The sequence below is a fragment of the Rhinatrema bivittatum genome, chromosome 14 (assembly GCF_901001135.1).
Source record: "Rhinatrema bivittatum chromosome 14, aRhiBiv1.1, whole genome shotgun sequence".
In the NCBI taxonomy this organism is placed as follows: Eukaryota; Metazoa; Chordata; class Amphibia; order Gymnophiona; family Rhinatrematidae; genus Rhinatrema; species Rhinatrema bivittatum.
Window position 1 is genome coordinate 55,952,881 of NC_042628.1, and position 24,837 is coordinate 55,977,717.

General features: G+C 48.2%; 1 protein-coding gene across 1 annotated transcript in view; it reads left to right on the plus strand.

Moving 5' to 3' along the window:
• The window catches only part of CADM4 (cell adhesion molecule 4), a 300,944-nt gene that overhangs the window by 265,120 nt on the left and 10,987 nt on the right, over positions 1 to 24,837 (plus strand). Inside the window, 2 exon segments of the mRNA XM_029577123.1 lie at positions 536 to 626; positions 15,008 to 15,180. Of these exon segments, the coding sequence (XP_029432983.1) occupies positions 536 to 626; positions 15,008 to 15,180 (264 nt within the window).

Here is a 24,837-nt window from a genome sequence, read left to right on the forward strand (position 1 = left end):
ACAGTTTTTCCTGCCCAGTTATTCAGCAAATTCTAATATCTGTATTGTGTATTTCTGTCCCATTGTATTCTGTCATATCTCTCCTGTTAGCTGAAAGTGCTTTTTCACTGCTGTTTTGATTTTTTGACAGGGAAGCTCCTGTCTTCCCCTTCCATGCACTTTCTCAGCCAGAGGGAAGGGGGGGGGGGAGGGGAGCATGCCCTAAGAGAACCATTAGCAGCCCACATATGTAAATATCTGTGCATTAGTGCAAGGCTGCCTTCTACCTCTTTCCTGACCTGCTAATCAGCTAATGGAGTACAGAGCATGCTGTAGCGGGGTGCAGAGCATGGGCGGCTGCTGCAGCAGGACATGCCAGTTGGGAACTAGCTGCAGGAAGCTGCAGCTGTGTGCTCTCTCCCTCTCTGTCTTGGGTGGGGGAAGGACGGAGTGGCTCCCTCAGCTGTTCCAGCTGAAACGGACTGCAGCCTTCATCACGAGTGAGCGTAAGGCTTTCTCCCACCTACCCTTGTCGTTCTCTTTCTGCTCATTGCAGATTCACCCACAGCCAGGATCCAGGCATCACAGGGCGTCGTGCGGGAAGGAGACAGTCTGGCGCTGACCTGTGCAGTGACAGGGAACCCACTGTGAGTATCGCATACTGCCTAGCTCCTCGTCAGGGAGTCATTGCATGTGAACCCTCTCCTTTCCCTCCAAATCTCCTCAGTGATCCTCTCTCCTTCCCTATGAACCTCCTCAGGGAGCCAGAACATCTGGCCTCCTTACTTAATCCTCCCCGTCCATCTCTCATCAGGGAGTCATCACACATGGTTCTGAGTTTTCTTCCTAGCTCTTCCATCAGGGAACTATCACGCACAGATGCTCCCTCACCACCCACCATGTGGCTCCTGTGCTCCGCATCCCCCTTCAGCCCAGGCGCCTGATTTACCAGCTCGGTGGTAGCAATCAGCCGCATCCTTCACACTGATGGGCCTCGTAATCTTCCCCTTTATGTGTCTTTGGAGTGCCAGCAATCTCTGCATGTCAGGGAGACGGCAGCTAATCAGAGCTTCAGTTCCACAGCAATTATCTGCTTTTTTATTTCCTTTCGGAAGTGACCGTCAGGGAGGGGAGCAGGAACAGTGCTATCTAGCAGGCAAGGAAAATGGATCCCTATCCATCTCCTTCAGCAGACCCACAGGGAGGACGTTCCTGCTGTGGGAGCGCCACTGATGGGGCACTGCAGGGAGGGCGTTCCCGCTGCAGGACTGATGGGACACTGCAGGGAGGAAGCTCCCACTGTGGGAGCGCCACTCATGGGGCACTGCAGGAAGGAAGCTCCCACTGTGGGAGAGCCACTGATGGGGCACTGCAGGGAGGAAACTACCGCTGTGGGACTGATGGGGCACTGCTGAGAGGATGTTCCTGCTGCGAGAGCGCCACTGATGGGGCACTGCAGGGAGGATGGGGCACTGCTGGGAGGAAGCTCCCCCTGCGGGAGCGCCACTGATGGGGCACTGCTGGGAGGATGTTCCCGCTGCGAGAGCGCCACTGATGGGGCACTGCAGGGAGGAAGCGCCTGCTGTTGGAGTGCCACTGATGGGGCACTGCTGGGAGGAAGCTCCTGCTGTGGGAGCGCCACTGATGGGGCACTGCAGGGAGAACGTTCCCACTGCGGGAGCGCCACTGATGGGGCACTGCAGGGAGAACGTTCCCACTGCGGGAGCACCACTGATGGGGCACTGCAGGGAGGAAGCGCCTGCTGTTGGAGTGCCACTGATGGGGCACTGCTGGGAGGAAGCTCCCGCTGTGGGAGCGCCACTTATGGGGCACTGCTGGGAGGACATTCGCGCTGTGGGAGCGCCACTGATGGGGCACTGGTGGGAGGATGTTCCTGCTGCGAGAGCGCCACTGATGGGGCACTGGTGGGAGGACGTTCCCGTTGCGGGAGTGCCACTGATGGGGCACTGCTGGGAGGAAGCCCCCACTGCAGGAGCACCTCTGATGGGAGGAAGCATGGGAAGGACTACAGACTTTCATAATGAATTAGAAATATTTTCCATTCTTCTCAGAGAACAAGTTATTTATTTTTTTAGGCATTTAATTCAAGCTTGTCAGTGAAACTGTATGAGGCAGATTATATAATTAAACATCAATGTTAAAACAGGCAATGAATATGAAATGAAGCAAATGAAAATAATAAAACCAAATAAAATGTAGCTTAATACAATCGGCCTAATCGAAATCCTGATCAATTCATGAGGGCAAATGCCTCGGTGAATAAGAAAGCTCTTAATTGTTTTTCTAAATGCCATCATGTCCGACTCCTGTCTGAGGACAAGTGGTGAGCTCTTGCAGCGTGCCCTCCATCAGGTGGCTTGTGTCTGATATTCCTTAACAGAGGCAATTGCCACTCTCTCCTGGGCTCCCTTCCTTCAGGCTTTGAACATCAGCCTCACCATCTTAAATTTAGACCTGGCGGTGACAGGAAGGCAATGTAATGCAATCAAATTAGGTGGAATGTATTCTTGCTTCCCTAGCCCCTTGATTAAACGTGCAGCATCGTTCTGCACCGTTTGTAAAACCTTCAGATATTGCATGAAAGTAATCTAATGCTGAGAGAATCTCTTCGGTTGAGCCACGCACCAAAATTCATCCTCAGCCAGGGTCAGTGCTACCTGTTTTGCTGCCTTGTGCAGACAATGACTGTGCTGCCCCCCCCCCCCCCCCGCGGTCAAACACCCCATGGAGTCTAATGAAGCCATTCTCGGACTTCTCTTTTGTCTAATAATGACTTTGTATCTGAGCATCATTTATACATGCAGTGAGGTTAGAGTAAATTGACCAGATTCCAGATGGGGCAAATTTGGGACACTTCTTCCATATGATGCCAATAGTATGGATGTGCAGGAGAAAAAAAAATGTTTTTGTTTTCGTTTCATTTTTGGGAGGTTTTTTTTCCACAAATTTTGATTCAAGGATTGTTTGATTCGGGAGAAAAAACAAATCACACAATTAAAAAAGAAAACAGCCAAAAAAAAGAAAACGAGGCCTCCCGCCCACGCACCCAAAAAAATGCCAGGGCCGAGATCGCCCCCAGCTCTGGTGGGGATCTGCCAGCTTCAGCCTAGGCCCAGGCCAAAACCTCAGCCTTGCATAGACCAAGGGCGCAGTAGGTCATCGTGACCTCGGCCTGCTCAAGGCCAAGGCTTCAGCCTGACTCAGAGGCCGGGTCCCAAAGCCGGGGCCCAGACCCATGTCTAGCACCCTGACCCGACCTGGAGGCTGAGTCCTGATACCGGGGCCTTGGACCAAACCCAGGCCGGATCTCGACACTAGGGCCTTGGTCCAGGCCCAGCCTAATGCTATGACCCAACCCGAAGGCCAGGTTATGACGCCAGGACCAGGGCCTAACACAGGGGCCTCGGCCAGGTAGCTAGGTCCTAACTCCTGGGCTGAGGCCCAGGGTCAGGCCCAGGCCTCGGAGCTTCTTCTTTGTCTTCTTCTTTCTTCGGCACTTGCAAGCCAAATGATGCCATCCGCTGGGTCGCGCCAGAGTTAATTAACTCCAGCGCATTCACCCCAGGGTGCACGGCGCCATTTTGATGTATGGCAATTCTTTGAGCCTCGGCTTATGCCCTAGGTGAGGCCCCGGTGCCGCCTTTGTGCTCGGCCTCTGCCCTAGGTGAGGCCCTGGCTTTGAGACTAGACCTAGCCCAAATCATTAGTTTAAAATGAAATGAACAAACAAGATTTGTTTCATTCAGGGGGCCTCCGATTCATTTTGGGGTCTCCCGAATGAAATAAATTAACCTTTTTCCTAGCGTGTAGCAGATGGACTCAGGACCAATGGGTATAGTGTGCTCCTGATAGCAGTTGGAGCAGGAGTCAGGTTTCAATCTGACGTCAGCACTACATATACCCATGCAGGAAGCTCTGCTCTTCAGTATTTCTCTGTCTCCTTAGCAGTTTGGGACTATATACACGCTTGCACAGCGTTAGAAAATCCAAACCAAAGAAGAAAATTCCAAAACAAAGAAGAAATATTCTTACCTCTACAGATGAGCCCCGCTCTCCTGCGGTGATACCTAAGGGTCCCTCCCCCAGTCGAGAATTCCTGAGGTGATTTCCGAGATCCCTCAGAGGTAAGCCTCGGTCCGGTAGCCGGTTCCCGGCGTGGACTTAGCCCCCAGGAACGGGAGTGGCTGAGAGGCAGTGGGTGCAATACCGAGCGTGGCTGTGAAGGTACTTTTCCCTCTCCCCCCACAGCCAGAGACCGCCCAGCCCAAGACCAGGAAACGCTGAGATAAGGTAAGGCAGAAAACTTTCTTAAAGTCTCCGGTCTCCGAGGCTTGGATAGCCGCACAGGTCGCCAGTCAGCGTCTGTTCTATCGGGTTGATCAGCCCCATACGGGCTAGACCACGATCCGGTCCGAGAGTCCTCCCACGTGGAGACCCTCCGGGGGGGGGGGGGGGGGGGGTGTCGCCATCTGGCCCACGTGGTCGTCGGCGCCATTTTTCCCCCTTGATTGCTATACTGTCTGCTTAACTGAGCCGTGTGCACAGCAGTGAGCCAGGCACATAACCTACTTGTGCGCACAGTGGCGCGCGCATCTGTGCCAGGCGCACAGCGACGCGCACTAGGGTGCCGGGTGCATAGCGGCATGCCCAATGGTGCCGGGCGCACAGGTTAAGCCTGCGCGCACAGTGGTGCGCGCATCTCCGAAAGCGCACATAGCGGCCTGCACGCATATCTTCGCAGTTTGCACGCACATCTTCGATGCCCCCGGAGCACATATCTAAGCAGCCCGGTACGCACATATAAACGCACAGACCAGTCTTGAACGATCCTACGCGTCCAAACCATGGCACCACCGGACAGGAAAGCCAAGGCACAAGTCCTCTGCCCAGCCTGCCATCTAAGAGCTGCGCAACACGAGGAGGATTCTGCCCTGTGCGAGGCGGCCCTGGGGGAACCAGGACAAGGCCCCCCCCCCAGCCAGTAGAGGAATCCGGCTCCACCAACGATAGTACCCCGGACTTCTCTATCCCCGGCTTGGCCCCTTCTCAGTTGGGCCCCTCGGGGAACGCCGCTGGCTTCAATATGGACCCAGGAACCTTTTCCTGGGTAGAATTCTTCAAAGGGCTACAAACCTTCGCCCAGGCACAATCGGTGCCACCGGTGACACAGCCACAATCTCCACCAGAAGACCAAAACCTTCCAGGCCCCTCTCGGCCTCCCTGAGACGTGCCCTCTCCGGACAAAAGCCTCCTCTAAGGGGACACGGACACCTCGGAGGAAGAACCAGACTCCCTGGAGGAAGGAGAAATCCCTCCAGGAATGGAACCATACCTTACCATGATGCGTTTCTTCTCCAGAGACGAGTTACCGGACCTCGTGTCTCTGAACCTGAAGGAACTGGCCATCCCAGGCACAAGCGCTACAGTGGAACCAAAGACAAACCCTCTTCTAGTAGGTTCTCTCAGGCCTCACGCCATTTCCCGTTTACTACAAACCGTATAACAACTGATCGACCTGGAATGGAATGCTTGGGAGGCCAGTTTCAAAGGAGGACGGGCCTTAGAAGCCCTATACCCACTGGATCCCTCAGCCAAAGAACTGGTGTTTCCCAAAGTGGACGCCATGGTCTGCGCTGTCACAAAGCACACTACCATTCCAGTCAAAGGAGGAGCGGCACTCAAGGATGCCAGGACAGACGTCAGGAATCCATCCTTAAACAGTCATTTGATGCAGCAGCTATGTCACTCCAGATCTCTGCTTGCTGTGCCGTGGTGACACGTGCCTGCTTATCACTTGCCAGGAATGCTACCACGCCCATCGAAACATAGAACCAGCGATATCCTTCCTCATGGATGCAACGTCCAACCTGGTGCACAGCTCAGCCAGGGGGCATCTCATCCATTGTGGCAGCCAGAAGGCAACTCTGGCTCCGAAGCTGGTCAGCCAACGTGACCTCCAAGATGAAACTCATGAGAATGCCCTTTAAAGGAGCCCTCCTGTTCGGAAGCGAACTGGAGAAGTTAGCCGACAAATGGGGTGAATCCCCAGTACCTCGGCTACCGGAGGACAAGAAAAAAAGAAGTCATCGTCCCTCTCCCCGAATATCCAAGAGCAGAGGATCACAGCGCTTTAGACTGTACAAGAATACATACCAAGCACCTCGCCCCGCAGGCAGGGGGCCAGTCCTTTCAGAACAAACACAACAAGAGGGGAGCCAGCTCAGGTCCAGACCCCAGCTGCACCCCACAATGAAAATCAACAGACCCATCCACAGGAAGAAGCCATAGGGGGCAGGCTTGCCCTATTCTACCAAAGATGGGTCAAGATAACATCAGACAAGTGGCTCCTAGCCATCATTCGAGAGGGATACTACCTGGACTTCCACAGCATCCCCCCAGACAAATTTGTGAAATCCCCCTGCCACTCCCTCTCCAAGAGGATGGCAGTGGAAACCACACTGACAAAATTACTCACCCTAAAGGCTATAACACTGGTGCCCATGCACCAACAAAATACTGGACACTATTCCATCTATTTTATCGTCCCCAAGAAAGAGGGAACATTTCAGCCCATCCTGGACCTCAAGTCTGTCATCCGCTATCTGAGGGTACCACACTTCCGCATGGAAAACCTACGCTCGGTCATAAGGGCAGTACAGCTGGAAGAATTTCTGACCTCTCTGGACCTGTCAGAAGCCTATATCCACATCCTGGTCCAACACAACCATCAGCGCTTTCTACGCTTTGCCATCCTGGACCATCACTACCAGTTCCGGGCGCTACCCTTTGGACTAGCCACTGCCCCTCGGACATTCAGCAAAATCATGGTTGTAGTGGTGGCGACACTGAGGAAAGAAGGAATCCTCGTACACCCATACCTGGACGATTGGCTGATCAGAGCAAAATCTCCAGAAGAAAGTCATCAGGTGACCTTCAGATTCAAGAACCTACTGCAAAACCTTGGGTGGGTCGTCAACACAACCAAGAGCTGTCTGCAGCCCTCCCAATCTCTAGAATACCTGGGAGTCTGGTTCGACACCCAACAGGACAAGGTCGTCCTTCCCGTTACAAGAAAAAGAAAATTGATGGACCAGTTAAGAAAACTGTTGAACGGCGTTCGCCACACAGTTTGGGACTACCTCCAAGTCCTCGGACTAATGACATCAACCCTAGAAGTTATACCATGGGCAAGGGCCCACATGTGACCACTACAACATTCTCTACTGTCACGATGGAACCCGATGTCCCAGGACTACACTGTCCACCTCCAGTTGCCGGTGGAGGTACAGATACAACTCCTATGGTGGCTACAAGAAGACCATTTGAGCAAGGGAGTAAGACTATCCCCACCAACCTGGGTCTTGCTCACCACGGATGTGAGCTTACGAGCATGGGGAGCCCACTGTCAGGAACTGACAACCCAGGGGCAATGGGACAAGGAAGAGTTGGGATGGAACATCAACCAACTGGAAGCCCAGGCAGTCAGACTAGCCTGCCTACGATTCAGTCACAGACTCGGAGGAGAAGCTGTCAGAGTCATGTCGGACAACGCCACAACAGTGGCCTACATCAACCGCCAGGGAGGAACCAGAAGCCAACAGGTGTTCCTGGAAATAGACCCCCTAATGACGTGGGCGGAAGCAAACCTGCAAGGGATCTCGGCCGCCCACATCACAGGAAAAGACAGTGTCACTGCGGATTACCTCAGCAGAGTTGGTCTAGATCTAGTCTAGATCCAGGGGAATGGAGGCTGTCAACCACAGCCTTCCAGTTGATAATAGACCGCTGGGGAACCCCAGCCATGGATCTTCTGGCAACCCAGTCCAACGCCCAAGTTCCCAACTTCTTCAGTCGCAGACAAGACCCTCAATCCCAGGGGATCGACGCCTTCATCCAAACCTGGCCACAGGCAGATCTGCTGTACTCCTTTCCTCCATGGCCACTACTGGGCAAGATCATCCTCAAGATAGAACACCACAGGGGGCTAGTACTTCTAGTGGCCCTGGACTGGCCAAGAAGGCCGTGGTACGCAGACATGCGACAACTTCTAGTCGGGAACCCCGTGTCTACCTCCACACAAGGACCTGCTCCAGCAAGGACCGATCCTCCACGAAGACCCAACTTGATTCTCTCTTACGGTCTGGCCATTGAGAGGACTCACCTGAAGAAGAGCGGATACTCGAGGGCAGTAATTGACACCTTGCTCTGAGCACGCAAGATTTCCACATCTTTAACTTATATACGAATATGGAGAATATTCGAAGCCTGGTGTGAAGACCGCGACATTCTTCCGCAGAGAGTCAAAATTCCCATGATCCTGGAATTCCTGCAGGATGGCCTGCTTCCTGAGAGGGGTCAAGCAAATCCGACCACCACTATAGTGGCCGGTACCCCTATGGAATCTCAATCTAGTACTCGACTTCTACCGGGAGCTTCCTTCAGACCTACCCGCGGTCTGTCCCTATGGCTCCCGACCTTGAAAACTGCATTCCTAGTGGCAATATGTTCAGCCCTTTGCATCTCCGAATTTCAAGCTCTATCCTGCCGGGAACCATTCCTCAGATTCACACCGGGATCCATACAGCTACGCACTGTCCCCTCCTTCCTTCCAAAGGTGGTTTCTCATTTCCATCTAAACCAAACCATCTTGCTGCCATCTCCAGACGAGCATAAGGACTCGGAAGACTCACACTGCCTACGCCACCTTAACGTCGGCAGACTTTCCTACCTGGAAAGATCGGGATCCGTACAAAAGACGGACCACCTATTTGTCCTTTACAGCAAGAAGAAACAAGGGGAAGCAGCCTCGCGGGCAACCATAGCCCACTGGATCAAAGAAGTAATCAAGGCGGCCTATATAGAGGCAGGCAAGCCTCCACCTCTACAAGTCAAGGCCCATTCCACAAGGGCCCAGGCAGTGTCCTGGGCAGAAACCAAGATGCTTTCACCCACCGAGATCTGTTGGGTGGCGACGTGGTCCTCCATTCACACCTTCTCGAGGTTCTACCACCTGGATGTTCAGGCCAGGGTGGTCACAGCATTCGCAAGGGCAGTACTAAGTGGGCCATGGGCAGCCTCCCACCCGGTTCGGGAGTAGCTTTTGTACATCCCATTGGTCCTGAGTCCATCTGCTACACGCTAGGAAATGGAGAAATTACTTACCTGATAATTTTATTTTCCTTAGTGTAGACAGATGGACTCAGTATCCTGCCCATGGCTGCCTCAAAATACTGAAACCTTGGGTAACAATCCCCGAGAGCAAGACAAGCATGGGTAAGCCAGACTTACCCCCAGTTAAGACACCCATAGTTTCTGGGTGTTGGCATTTCTCGGTTGACGACACTGGCAGTCTCCAGCTACAATTCACGTCAACTAGCTATTGAGCAGGTCTAAACTTATGATGGACAACATATCCAGCTAAGGGAGTCATTTTCTATGCGAATCGCACGCGATAAGGGATGTTTCGCACATGAAAAGTCCCTTATCATGTGCAATACCAAAATCGGGGCGGAGTCGGGGCAGCGTCAGCCCCGGAAGAGGAGGAATCGAGGCGGCACCGGGGCTGACGCTGCAAAGACTTCGCCAACAGCAAAAGATACGCTTCTTTATCGCTGCTAGTTTTGGGCCGAATAACTACACCTTTTATGGTGTAGTTGTTCGGCGCGACGCCAGCAGTGATTGCACCACAGAGGTGCGATCGCTGCCGGCTATTGCAGGACCGCCCCCCCGCTTCGTCTGCCCCCCGTTACCGCAGGATTCACGCCACCACGGTGTTTTTGTAAATCTAGGCCTAAATCTCAATATTGCTACTTAGCTGGATAAGTTATTCAGCTAAGTAGCGCCGCCCTGATCCACCCATTATCTAGCTGGCTAAGAAATTTAATCGGATATTCAGCAGCCCGCTAAATATAAGTCCTACTTGTTCGGCTATCTGGCGCTAAATCCGCTTTGAATATCAGCCTCTATGAATTTATAATAACAAATGTTACATGAAAAGGACAATCAAAGTGCAGCCTTCTGGGGTATATCACTTACAGCAACATGTGTATTATATTTACATACTCTGCTGTAGTACTATCCAGAAACGCCTGCAAAAAACACGGCCTATTATAACGCGTGTTCGGGATATGCTTGGTCCTCAAAAACCATGAGTAAAATGAACTACAATATAACAAACTTCCCATTCCAAGACAGCATTACACCAGGCCCTAAAACCCCAATACACCTCCTATTAGGAAACCAGAACAAGTCAGGCTGCTATAGATCCCTATACAGAATCTACACAATAGCAGAATACCTCATTGTCACACATGCAGAACACAGACAGACCCTTACTAAATACAAAATAAAGTGACCATAAAGTATAAACAAACATATAGACAAAAACTGAACTGAAAACCGCAACAAGCTAGACTCTGTATGCAGTGCAACAATTGAAAAACAGAAATATCACCAGCCCTTATAAAACAACAAACAATAAAATAAAGAAATATAAAAACATAATCAGAATAGTAAACTATACTAACAAAAAGAATAAATATTTCAAAACAGTCGAAGAGTAGAACATCCAATAATTAAAAATTCATAAAATTTGTTTTAAATTTCCTAAACACCAGTAAAATATTTCAAAGCATCAAACACATCAGACAACAGCCAGTCATTAAAACTAATAAGAATAAAAAACAATCTGCTGTCTATACCTTGATTTCCAGTCACCCTGAGATTGTCATGGATTGGTGGGGATGGGAGGTGTTCAAACTTTCTCCTCTCTCTCATATATATACGCATATACATACATGTTCATTCTCTTATACGCACTCAGACACACACACGCTCCCTCTCGCTTACAACGCTGCTCATACATTCATTCTCCCTCACACACACTAGCTCACACAACACACAGACTCACACCTGCCCATGTTTCCTCTCTCAAACACAGACACAGACGCGCCCTCTCACACATGCTCTCTCTCATTCACATGTGTTCCCACACACACCCGGGCCTTGCCATCTTCTTCGACTGGGGTCTGCCAGCAGCCCTGTGCCCTCCCTTTCACTTCAGCCACCGGGCGGCCCACGGCCTCCTCTTTACTTCAGTCGCCAGGTAGGGTGGGTTCCGCTGAGTAAGTCATTTCACCCTCCATTCCTTCAGGTACAAAGTTAGGCACTTTTTTACTAAACATTTTCTCCCATTTTGTGTCTGTAGGAAAAATGCTTAGCAAATGACTGTGAGTCCTCTGAGGACAAAAGAATATCCTGCCATATCTGAATGTACAGGGGCGGCTCAAGGGAATCTGCTGCCTGAGGCAAGGGATGAGATGGCACCCCCCCCCCCCCCCCCAAAGCACGGGACAGGTCAAATCATCAAGATGGGCAAGGGCGGTGGGGTCTCTTCATAGTCTGCTCCTTTTGGTGATTTGAAATGCTGCGGAAGGAGGAAAGCAGGGGCCCAGAGTTCCCAGAGGAGTAGCAGAGTCTCTGTGATAATTCAGTATTTCTAGGAAGCTGGCGAACCTGCCACCCTTCCAGGAACACCTGTCTCCCATGGTCCCCCAGCATTTGCCCCTGGAGAAGTTGGGGGGTGGGTGAATGATGGGCGTCTTTGTGTGGCAAATTCTCTACTAGCCTAGTGCAAGGGTATCAGGTGCTTAGGTGAACCTTCGAGCCTTGTGCCCCCTCCTTCTCAGCCCTCACCACACACAATGCAAAAAAATCTGCATTTATAATAACCAATTTTACATGAAAAGACATTCAAAGTATAGTTTTCTGAGATAAAAATATCACAACATGCATATTATTTTTACGTGCACTACTGTGGTGCCAAACAGAAAGCTCTACAAAAAAGCCAAATAAACACTTGGCATGCATATGGTATTAGGCCTAAGGTAATGCATGTTGGATGTGGGCTTTGCCTCCAGAAAGCCATAAGTAAACCGAATTTCAATTAAGAAAGAACACTAACAATGAAAAAGTAAAAACCTTAACTATGAAAAGGTAGCACTGCAGATATTACACCAGGTCCTAAAATCTAATACACCTCCTATTAGGAAAATGGAAAAAGCCAGCCTACTATAGATCCTTAAATCCGAAACTTCACACTAGCAGGATACTTCACCTCAGTTACACATGCAGACCACATACAGACCCTTACCAAATACAGAATAAAGAGACCATACAGTATAAAGAAACATCTAGACAAAAACTGAACTGAAAACCGCAACAAGCCTCACTATATGCAGTGCAACAATGGAAAAACAGAAATGCCATCCCTCAAAACAATAAAATCAAGAAATATGAAACAATCATAATAGTAAAACTATAATAATAAAAAGAAAACATATTTCAAAACAGCAGATGAATAGCGTAACAACCATTAATTAAAATCTCATATAAAAGTTATAAAATTTTTCCAAACATTAATACAATATTTACAAATAGCAGACATGAAATAATACCCAATAATTAAACCTAGTAAGAAGAAAAAAATCCATACCTGGGAACTTTTGATTTCTAGTCATCCTGAGATTTCTGTGGATTAGTGGGAGAGGGGGAACATTCTTTTCCCTCTCTCTTTCTCACACACGCACGTTTATTCACACTCATGCACACACTTGCTCTCACACACATTCATATACACACATGCTCTTCAAACGCATACCCCACTCCCTCTCCCTCTCTCTCTCCCTCACTCACACCGCTGTCAGGGCTATCGGCAGATTGAGCTCAGCAGTAGCTGTAGCCCTCATTTTTCTTCTGTCGCTCTTTTTTGGCCACTTTTCCTACTTCGGTCCTTTCCTACTTCACTGCTGGGCGGGTCCTTCATTGTTTCTCTGTCACCGGCTAATTGAACTGCACCGGAGGCCCTTGAGTCATGTGTTGATTTTTGCCCACCAGCATGGTTGGGTTTGCTTGGTGGCACATGAGGCCTTTGCTTGTTCTTCAGCTTTCCGGAGGATTAGGTTCCAGCAGCGGCCTCTGGGCTCCTTTTCTTTTCTTTGCCGATGGTCAGATTGGGCTTGTCAGTGGCCCGCCAGGCCTTTGCTTATTCTCGGCCTTTGGCAGGTTTGAGTTCCACTGACGGCCACTGAGTCTCTTCTTTTCTCGCTGCCAGGCAGATTGGGTTGGTTGTTTTGGCGGCAGGGTGAGGCAACCGCTAGAAGAGTTGGGGGGGAGGGGCAGTTTTTGCTGCCCTCCAAATTCTGCCACCTGAAGCAGCCGCTCTCACCCTGCTCTCATTATAGAACCGCCCTTGTGATTGTAATCCAGTTCAAGTGGCTGTTCACAAAAGTGGAATATAAATCAAATTTACAAATATGATAAATATCCCAATGTGTCTCACCAATTGCAACTATAAGATAACTGCATTCCTGTAATTTCAACTCCCATATACACCTAAACACATATACAGGTACACAAGAAATTCTTCTCAAATCCCCAAATGTTTTTCAGCTAACGAAAACACAATATCGTCCCTCTCCTGTGCCCAGGGAGCATATATAACAAAAAAACCTGGGTACAAGTCAGGAACGGAGGCAGCTATTTCTTCCTTGCTTTTCTGGTGAAAGTTCATAGCGAGTTCCAACAGAGGAACCTAAAACCATAACCATAAAACCATAACAATGCAAAGTAGCATCAACATCAAAATTAATTATACAAGGAATGGATGACAACATCATTGCCATAAGCAGCAGAGGTCCAGCTCACACATTTCTCTTTTAAATAGGTTGGTTTTAAGCCCATTTAAGGCCCTTAAAAACAAGAGATCACACTTTGAAAGGGTCCCAATAGGCAATTGGCAAGTTTCGGATGAATAGGGGTGACCTTCTTTCTCCTTGGAGCATCTGTCAAGCGATGTGCTGCAGCACTGTGCAATACTCTCTTTGGCAAACCCAGACACAGTCCTCTGAGAGCCTGATATATGAGACGCGAAAAAAAAAATGTGCACAGAACTTCAGCATACATTTTCTTATTCACACACTAAAAAAAAAAAGTGTTAATCCTCATGCAGTTAGCTAATGGTATGGCACAGCACTGGGAGTTTTTAAACAAAAAAAAATGCTCGTAAATCTGAAAACGTGAATACAAAAGACCAATTCTTAGCAGGCATAAACCATGGTTTCTGAAACAGAAATCCCAAGGATGTGAACTCCACAGACTACCACTTACCCCAGAAACTTTACTCCGCCTCTGACCAGGAGTTACATTTCCAGCATTAAAAAAAAAATATGAGTCAAGCCCGCACGCCTCTCTTATGCCTTGATTAATATGGGATTTGCATGAAGGAGGGCTAATTTGTGTGCACATGTTGCACTCACGTTTGTACACTAACTCCATGTTAAATCAGGCGTTGTACATACACAGGCACCCCTTATTACATCGGCCTGTGAGGTAGTATGGCACTGACAAATGTCCAGTTTAATATGTCAAACCAACAGAGCTGCTGAAATGCTGCTGAGCCTTAGTCCTGTGATCACAATTGATGCACAGGGAGATAAGTGACTGCTTGGGGTCACAAACACACAGAGTCTACACCCATTGTACTCATTCTTCGGCCTTCTCTTCCCTTTTCCCTGTCTTCTTCCTGTTCCCCACTCGGATCCCATCTGGTAAAAGCAGGCAGACTGGGAAATAGTCTGGACAGAGGGGCTGGCTTTGGCACGTCCTTGGACTGGCTGGGGGGTGCAGCATCCTCTGTGATTAATAGAGTCCCCATTGCCGAGTAAACTGTGCTGTAATGTCCCCAGATCCATCTTAACTCACCTCACTTGGGCAGCTAGCTTCTAACATGATGTATCACTGATAGCAGCAGCAGCAGCCAGAAGAGATGTAACCTTGAAACAAAGAGCGACAGAGAGAGAGAGAGACACACACACACACACACAAATGAGAGAGAGAGACAGATAGAAGGAAGGCTAGAGAGAAAGTGAGAAACACTGACAGGTGAGTAGTGCGATACTTGGTCCTTCCTGTCTCTCCTCACCTCCATCTCTCTGCTTCCCCTTCCCAGGCCCTCTCGGATCCTCTGGAGCCGGCTGAACGAGTCCCTGCCAGAGAGAGTGGAACTACAGGGGGATGTGCTCAACATTCCCTCCTTAAGCACACTAGACAACGGCACTTACGTCTGTGCTGCAACCAACAAGCACGGCCGAGCCTCGGACCAGTATGTGCTGGTGGTGTACGGTGAGTACACATGTGTCTGGTGGTGTGCAGATGTTTCGGTGTCAGTAAAGTGGCCCGGATGGCTGTGTGTCAGGGGGGGGGGACAGGCTGATCCAGTCCTGGTTTACCACCATGCATCCATGAACTTGCAGGTTTCCTGCTTTTCTGTGAAACACTGGCATGAGCTCTCCCCTTTGCTTCTACAGAAATTGTATTTGCTTGTAATGATCTTTAGGTTCAGTAAACAGATATCCAAGAATGAGAAAAAAAAAAGGAATATCTTGAATCCAGAGATGCCAGGCGTAGTGCAACACCATCGGCATAACTGGGGACTCTCCGGGTTTCACCAGGAGGCTCCTGAGACATAACCAAAATCTCTCCCTCCCTCTCCCCCAGTTGTTGCGCTTGGTGCTCCTGGAACGATAGCAAAGGGGAGGAGGAGGGAGGAGGAAGGGGCCCTCCCACCCTGGAGCACGAGGCATGCGAGCTGTGAGTGAATTGTGGAGAAGGAGAAGGTGAATTGTGAAGGGAGGGGATAAGAAAGAGAATAAATGCTGGGAGAAGGTGGGCAGAAAGATGAATTCAATGGTGTGGCTGCATTGTTGAATATATCTCCAAACTTAGCAGGATAAATTTATCCGGTTAACTTTGCTATCCGGAATGTGTCTGAATGTGGACTTCTGTGTGACCAGACTTTACCTGCCACTAATGTCTTGCCCTGCATTCATCCTAGGGTTTTTTTGCATTGTTGGGAATCCTCCCCTTGCTATATCCTCGCCTTGTTGTGGGCTGTGTCTCAGAGATACAAATTTCCCCCCTGAGCAGATGATCTTGGTCATTGCTTCTCCCCAAGAGGAGTGATCGAGAGCATGCTGTTGGTCTTTCCTCCCCAAGGATTGATCAAGGAGTGTTGGAGATTGAGTTTCTTTGGTGGATTGTTTGGGGGAGATGACTTGAAATTCAAGCATCGGGATTCCTGTGCTATGATCTTCAATACCCCCAAACAGTCCACCAAAGAATTACTACATGAATGCAGAACAGCTCTACTCCAGCAAGAGCTGTCAGCCCTCCTCCTTGCAAATGCATTAGAAACAGTTCCAGTATGTCAAAGGAACAGAGGATTCTGCTCCAAATATTTCTTCATTCTAATGAAAATAAGTGGTCTGTGTCCTATCTTGGACCTCAGAGATCTCAATGAACACCCAAGGAAAGAAAATTTCAAAATTAACTCTTTAGGGACAATTCAACCTCAATTGGACATCAGCACCTGGGTAACCACTCTAGATTTCAAGAATGCCAACATGCATATTCTGATTCACAAAAATCACAGAAATTTCTGCATTTCATCATAACCAGCTGTCATAATAGATATCACATTCTCTCTTTTGACCTCTCCACAATGCCCAGGGTGTTTACAGAATGTCTTGTAGTGGATTGCTCCATGGTGCAACTGCGCCTAGAGCATTGTGCACAATTCTAGTCACTGCATCTCAAAAAAGATATAGCGGAACTAGAAAAGGGACAGAGAAGGGTGGCCAGAAATGATAAAGATGAGGAAAGACTAAACAGGTTAGGGCTCTTCAGCTTAGAGAAGCTAAAGGGAGATATGATAAAGGTCTATAAAATCATGAGTGGAATGGGTAAACGTGAATCAACTGTTTACGCTTTTAAAATAAAAAAGAAGCTACTAAGTAGCACATTTAAAACAAATTGGAGAAAATATTTTCTTATGCACTGTACAGATAAGCTCTGGAATTCATTGCTGGAGGATGTGGTAATGGCAGTAAGCGTAGCTGGAATTAAAAAGGTTTGGATAAGTTTATTTATTTTAAAATGTATAGACCGCCTGTCAACATTCCTTGGCGGTTTACAGATTCAGAACCATAATAAATCAAAAACCAGGACATTCCTGGAGGAAATGTCCATAAACAGTTGTAACCCTCCCTTCGTGGGGTATAGTGAATTTAGAGAGTCAGAAAGTTCCCCAGGTTGCTCTTCTATGTTCTGAATCACTCCCTTTCTCACACTTGCCTTACAAGAGCCCCTGAAGACAGTGGAGTCCATCAGGTGCAGGGGGGGCGGGGGGGGCAGCAGGAGGATTAACCTCTTGGGTTCTTGGTGCAATCATGAACACAGTCATTAAATCCATACTCTCTACTCTTCGGGATCACTGGTCAATGGTATTCTCAGGTGAGAAGTATATCCACTGGGATTCAGGTAGCAAATAACCATGGTGTCCACAGATGGTGTTCAACAGAAATATACTTAAAGTTTGAAAATAAGAATCCAGGCCAGTATGGGAAAACAATTAGAATCAGCATCAGAAAAATCATAATCACAAAGGCAATAGTCTCTTTGTCCATGGTAAATTCCCTAGTTGTTCTTCTCCAAACTGAACCAGTGTCCAACTCTAGAATTCCTTCCCCTTGGAGGGTAGGATAACCTCTCTCAAGTTCCACATTGAAACAAGTACTGGAAAAGATAACAAAACCCCTTGTTCCAAAAAATAGATCTTTCAAAACAGATAATAAAACGGAAAATGTCATAATGCCTCTATATCGCTCCATGGTGAGACCACATCTTGAATACTGTGTACAATTCTGGTCACCGCTTCTAAAAAAAGATATAGCTGTGATGGAGAAGGTACAGAGAAGGGCAACCAAAATGATAAAGGGGATGGAACAGCTCCCCTATGAGGAAAGGCTGAAGAGGTTAGGGCTGTTCAGCTTGGAGAAGAGACGGCTGAGGGGGGATATGATAGAGGTCTTTAAGATCATGAGAGGTCTTGAACGAGTAGATGTGAATCTGTTATTTACACTTTTGAATAATAGAAGGACTAGGGGGCATTCCATGAAGTTAGCAAGTAGCACATTTAAGAATAATTGGAGAAAATTCTTTTTCACTCAACGCACAATAAAGCTCTGGAATTTGTTGCCAGAGGATGTGGTTAGTGCAGTTAGTGTAGCTGGGTTCAAAAAAAGTTTGGATAAGTTCTTGGAGGAGAAGTCCATTAATGGCTATTAAGCAAGTTTACTTAGGGAATAGCAACTGCTATTAATTACATCAGTAGCATGGGATCTTCTTAGTGTTTGGGTAATTGCCCGGTTCTTGTGGCCTGGTTTGGCCTCTGTTGGAAACAGGATGCTGGGCTTGATGGACCCTTGGTCTGACCCAGCATGGCAATTTCTTATGTTCTTATGTTCTTATAATGCCAACAGTCTCTGCAAACATCTCAAAGTCTCAAAAATGTTACTCTCTCCAACCTCTGCTATAGTCTTGGTCACAAAGACAAAAGATTCAGAACAGTGCTCTCTTGTAAAGATTTGATGACCTTCGGAGTGTGGAAACTCAATCAAAGATGAGATTTGTGCAATGTTCTATCAACCTAGTTTGATGTTACTCAGGTAGAGAGTCCATCAAGCTAGGTTGAGAGAACACTGCACAAATCTCATCTTTGAGTTTCTTCACTCCGAAGGTCATCAAATCTTTACAAGAGAGCACTGTTCTGATCATACGTCTCACTTTGAATGTCAAAGCGGCCCCCAACCCCCACACTCCCACCTAAACCTCACCTCGAGTAACCAGGTGGGCCTCATTTAGAGGTATAAATACCTACTAGTAAGAGGGCCTTATAGCTAGTCTCTCTCTCGCTCTCTCTCTCTCTCTCTCCCCAGCAGCTTAAAACACTGTTTGCAAAAACATCACAAAGTGCATTAAAGCCATATCACAGAGCTTAACGCAAATGAAAAAGGTGTAGTTAAAAACCACATTAAAGCTGTGCAATATGGCATTGCAAAGCCAGCCCACTTGGCCACAAATCCCAAACTCCTCCACTTTTCCTAATTTGCATCTCACCATGCATTATGGCGTTTTTCGTATGCGAAAACACATATAGCACTTTAATAAATGACCCCCTTAATTAGTCATCCACTTACCTATAGCCAGCTAACTTTAGGAGAGGTCTTTGGCCCGACCAGATTTAGCCGGCTAACTCTGAATATTGGAGTTACCAGGCTAACTCAACTGCTCCCAGTTACGCCCCTGGAATGCCCCTAAATTAGCTGGCTAAATTCTAGCCACCTAACTTATTAGGCGTCTAGAATTTAGCCGGATATTTGTACCCAAATATTCATTTAGGTTCCTAACTATTGGAGACAGGATGCTGGGCTTGATGGACCCTTGGTCTGACCCAATATGGCATATCCTATGTTCTTATGTTCTAAATGTGGACCTCCTTTGAAAGGTGCAAGGTTGGATCAAGGGGCTTTGCTGTTTGCAAATTGCCTCTTTAATGTTTTGCTGACAATGTTGTGGGGGTGAGGGCTCATGGTCTGTTTCCACGTTCACTTTCTGTCCACAGATAATCTTCCCATGAATGCCTTAATCTGGTCATATCTAGTTTCTTCCTCTGGCATTGTCCCTGCCACTGATCCTCAAGGGACTGAAAAACCTCTGCACCCTGCCCAGACTGGGAGGCATCTGAGGAAAGTTTTCTTGACCTGAGATACAGAATTGTAACACAGGTGCTCACATCAGTTCCTATTTCAAAGCACCCGTCGTTCTTATTCTTAAGACGTGTCCCTTATGGCTGCTGCTGTTGTGGACAGATCAGGTATCAGTTTTCCCGGGTAATTTCCCATTCCTAGAAACTGATGAGCATCTTTCTTGGAATTGTGTTGGAGCATCGTGCTAGTAGCGTGCGCCACTTTCTTCTCAGGCCTCATCGCTTCAGTGGAGATCATGTCTGCCATCTAAGTCAGTTCAGTTACACCATACACACACACACACACACACGCATACTCGCTCACACACACACGCACGCACACTCGCTCATACACACACACGCTCAGTCACACATACTCACACACACACACACACACACACACATACTCACACACAAACACTCGCTCACACACACACACACACACTTCTTTCTTTCATTTCACGTTTGCATCTCTTGTTGCCTCTAGGACTTCCCAAAACTGTTGACCACGCTTTTCTTCTGTGGAGCCCCAGGTAATGAAGTCATCCCAGGAACTGTGCTTCACTCATGTACCCCTAGATCCTACGTATGATTTTTAATGAACTTCAGGAGCCGATGAAATAGCAAACAGGATTCTCAGAAATGTATACCTTCCAGATGGAGTGTTAAATACACATAACTTTGAGTTTTTTTTGGTCAGCTTTAGCTGCCAAATTCCTGAAGAGACATCCAATTTACTGGAAAAGAAAACATATGTAAACTGAGCCATAATTTCTTGTCTAGTTGGCAGTTTGAAATGTTCATTTTTTGACAGCTTTGTTAAGGTCTCTTGCATCTAACTTGCCATTGTCTTTCTCCACGGTGTTTAGGGAGCTCACCCAGTCTGTGGGTGTCTAGATCCTCTTGGGGCTTAGCATAGAGAGCACTGGCACTTCCCAACATGACACCATTCCTATAAGGGATTTGCATGCTCACCTAGCAAACCGTGAAATACTAGATGCTGGCGAAGCACCTTCCCTGAATAGACTTTTGCTGTAATTTTCACTTTTATATAATTTAGAAGACTATATTAACCCGAGCACCAGTGTCCAGTTTAAGTGAAACCCTGGTTTCCGGCCCCTCCAGTCCAACTCCTTAGTTCTGTTTGATTCTGCCACATGCATATGGGAAGAGGCAACTGTGGAATGATTTTAACCCAGATAAAATCAGTGGCTGAAAATTGCCTTTCTACCTGCCCTGTTTCACAGCACAACAAAGAGACAGGGCTGGTGGCAGGGCCACCAAGCAACACATCAGGACTTCCCTTCTCCACTGCTGGCCACCAATCTGTTCCTAAATTTGAAATTTTGCCTGCAGGCCCTACGGGTTAAATATGGCCCTGCATGCAACTGAGTTTTCAGTGCTTATGATCTGCATTTTGCAAAATGCTTCTTCTTACCACAGTTATGGTACAGCTTCCCAAACACTGCAGGCTCGACTCCCCCTTTTCATCTGGCCTTTTCTGGTCATATTCTCTCATGTTTAGTGCATGATCGGTCCCCACAGATGCATTTAGCTCTTTGGCCTGGTTCTTCATAGTTTCTGCAGCTGATAGATCTAACAAGTGTGGTTTTTTTTCCCCCTTGGATTAAGTCTCCTTCACGCATCAATCTCTCTTATTGCATTGTCTCTAATGCCACACATAATTCTATTGCTGATCAGAGAGTTGAAGTCCCCGAGGGCACAGATCTTACTGAGGTGCTTTAGTGATGTAACATAGTGCTCTCTGCTTTCATTCATGTTTTATATGCGCATAAAAAATCTGGCTTTCAAAGATCTCATTCCTTCTTGGCACGCAGTACTCCTCAGATTTTTGTAGCATTTCTATTGCGCTTTGCAGTCCGTGGGTCTGCCCCATGAACCACCACAGCTGAGCCTCTTCTCCGCTTCCAACGCAGCCAGCCTCCTGGAGTCTTCATGGTGCACCGCCGCTCACCAGTGCGGCAGGACACCGCTTGACATTATCTGGCCCCGCTCCGAAGGTGCACGTGTGCCCGACCTCTCTAGCTATAAAGGGCCTGCAGCGAGAAAAGGGGCTGAAGGCACCTCCAGATGATGTCACTCTTCTGGCCTATAAAAGGCCCCTGTGGACTCTCCACTGCAGATCCCATCCTGCCTCCGGATTCGCCTGTACTACCCAGTGTCCTCAACAGATTTTCCGACCATCAACAGAGGCCCCCACCTAAGACCTGCTGGGCCCAGCACCCAAAGGCTCAACCCGAGGGGGAATGTGGGCCAGTATAGGCGAAGCTCCAGTTGGGCCTCTGCCTCATCCGACTCTACCTGCTGACAGTGGGGACCTGCAGGGCTCCTCCCTAAAGGTTGCGCCTCTACCTTGGTCCAAGGCTCCACGCCCACAACAATTTCATTCAGTTTCATACTTTAGCCCTTCTGCAAAATTGAAGTTGTGAATCTTCAGTGCTTCCTCCTCCATAACTTTCAAAGGAACAGAGGATTTTACTTTTGTTATGTTTTTGCTTAGTCCCAATGACCACTAGATACAGTTCCAAGTTTTGTCTGAATTTTCTCCCGTTCTCTACATTATTGCCAAGCGGATGGGGGTTTACTTTTCTTTCCTCCATGCTGGTTGGGCTGCTGCTTTCCTGGAGGGAGACGTGCACCTGCCTCTGCTTTTCTGGCTGGTGCGCCCTCTGTTTCCAGCCTCCTAAAGGGGTGCATCTCTAACTCTCTCAGATACTGTTCTCATTCAGCACTTAGGGTGGCCAACTTGGAGTACCTCAAAAGGAGGATGCTTACCTCCAATTAGGACAAAATGTAGGGCAAAAATTTGCATATAGAATTAACAGAAATGCATTTTAGTATGCAAATACATTTACATAGATTTGAAATAAAAAATTATTACAAATTTAGATAGAAATGCAAGTCCCTACTTCCCTTTCTCTTTCTCTCTACTCCATTTCATTTCTCTCTCTCCCCACTGCACCCAAACCGCTCCTCACTGCCCAGCACCAAGTCTCAGGACACAATCCCCTCCATGCTCAACCACTGACCAGCAGCTTCTGCCTATTCCCCCCTCCCCCATGCTGGCTAGCACCAGGTCCCTGAACCCCTACCCATTATCCAGCACTAGGTCCCTATCCCACTGGCCAGTAGCAGATCTCTAAGACCCCCTTACCTCTGGTCATCACCAGGCCCCTCCCTCTCCCCTACCCAGAACTAGCTCCCACTCTCCCACCACCTCCACCTTCAACCTCTCTCCCTCCCTGGCCAGCAACATGTCGACTCTCCCCTGTTCCCTGTCCAGCAGCATATTACTGTGGCCTGAACCCCTGGCCACTAGTAGATTCCTTTCTCCCCTGCTGGCCACTAGCAGAGCTAGTAGAGATAATCCCCTCTTGCCTAAAACCACCCTAAACCCTCTCCCTCCTTTGCAAATCACAAATTCACAACAAGAGAGTGCAAACCCCCATACCCCAGCTGAGCTCCCTCATCTGCCGTGCTGTGGAGCTTAATTACCATGCACCTGCACTTGCAGAATGGGCTGGTGTCCCCCTGGTGATAGTGGAGATGATTAAGGTCTGGCTCCTAGGAGACCTGAACTCAATTGCCCAGCCCCAGTGCAGTCCCAGCCATGCCGCCAGCTTCAGCTTCCACCGAATAGCAAGCTGAGTCTAAGCCCTACAGGCGAGGCAGCACCACCGGTACTGGTGCCATTGTGCCAACAACACCATGATGAGACAGTGCACATGATTGTGGTGAAACAAAGGGTGGATTCAATGGTAGAAGTGGAAGAAAGAGAATGCTAGGATGGCAGCCGATCCCTCCTCTAACCCCCACATTTTTCCTTCCCATCCTTCTTCACCGGTCCAATTGCATTCACTGCTGACTCTTTCTAGTACCCACCCACTGATGGCACCACAGATGCAGAGATGAGCTGGGATTTTTCACCTGACTGCTCTGCTTCTGATGCAATGAGATTTTTTTCTCTGAGCAGGAGGGCAGGGAAGGCCCAGATTCCCAGATGGAGGCAGACAAAGGAGGACTTCCAGCACAAAGCAGGTCACCTGGCCACCCTATCAACACGTCTGATTTTTGGGTTCAGCCAACAGACCCCTAAGAATGTGAAAGAAGGAATATCTGTAATCCAGAGATGACAGGCACAGTTTAAAACCATCAGCCAGAGCAGCTCACATACTTCCTTGTTAAGAGAGACCACCTCTCAGTTCCCATCTTTCTAACACTATCCCAAGCAAGGGAATGTCTGTAAATTATAACGTTTTTCTCTAGGCTGGTGACCCTAATAGCAACATCCATGTATGTAAGTTATTCCCAGGCCATTGACTGCAGCCCCTGAGGATTCTGGGTTCTGTAGTCTTGATGTTGTCAGTATTGAACACAAAGTGACTGATCCCAGGTTGCAAAGAGATGGGGTGAGGGTGGAAAGGGATAAGTTTCTGTATGGTAACATTTACCCCCTTTACCCAGAATTCTCTGACATGACTCATCCTATGCTTCCTGTGGAAGGTAACATGCTTTACTGTCAGTGATTGTATGGCTGTCACATAATCAAAGGTGCTTTCCCATGCAACCACTGGGTTAGAAATCAGCGAGGGGCCCTGTCACGTCCCCCCTGCCCATTTCTTCTCATTCCCCTCTTCCTTTCCCACTTTCTTCCTACATTTCGCCATTTTGCTGCTGACTCTGTGATTTTGAATTCTTGCTACTGCCTTAGAAATCCTTAGTCCTCTACCCTAGTCCTAGAGGAAGTCTGCAAAAGCCATGAAATCAAAGCCAGTCTTGAGAGGGAGTGACAAGAAAGAAAAGAATGAGGAGTGAGTGAGAGGGAGGGAAAATGAGACAGAGAGAGAGAGAGCTCTACAGGAAAAGGCCAAAAAGTACAGTTTTCTAGAAAAAGTCCCAAACTCTCCAACATGAACTCTAATTGAACGTAAATAACCAAAAAATAGGCATACTTTGGCCTGACACTAAGTACATGTGGGAGTTTCAGACTGGCTGTATAAATAAACACTACAAGAAACGCTCTAAGGGCCCTACATGCAATAAAGAAATCCCTCCCTCCCCCACCCAGTATTGTATGAGTGAAATGATTCATTAGCATCACTTAGCAAGTTCTCCTATATGGGAGCGAAGTCTGGGGTCCATTATTAACCCAAAACTAACAGGTCCATATTCAG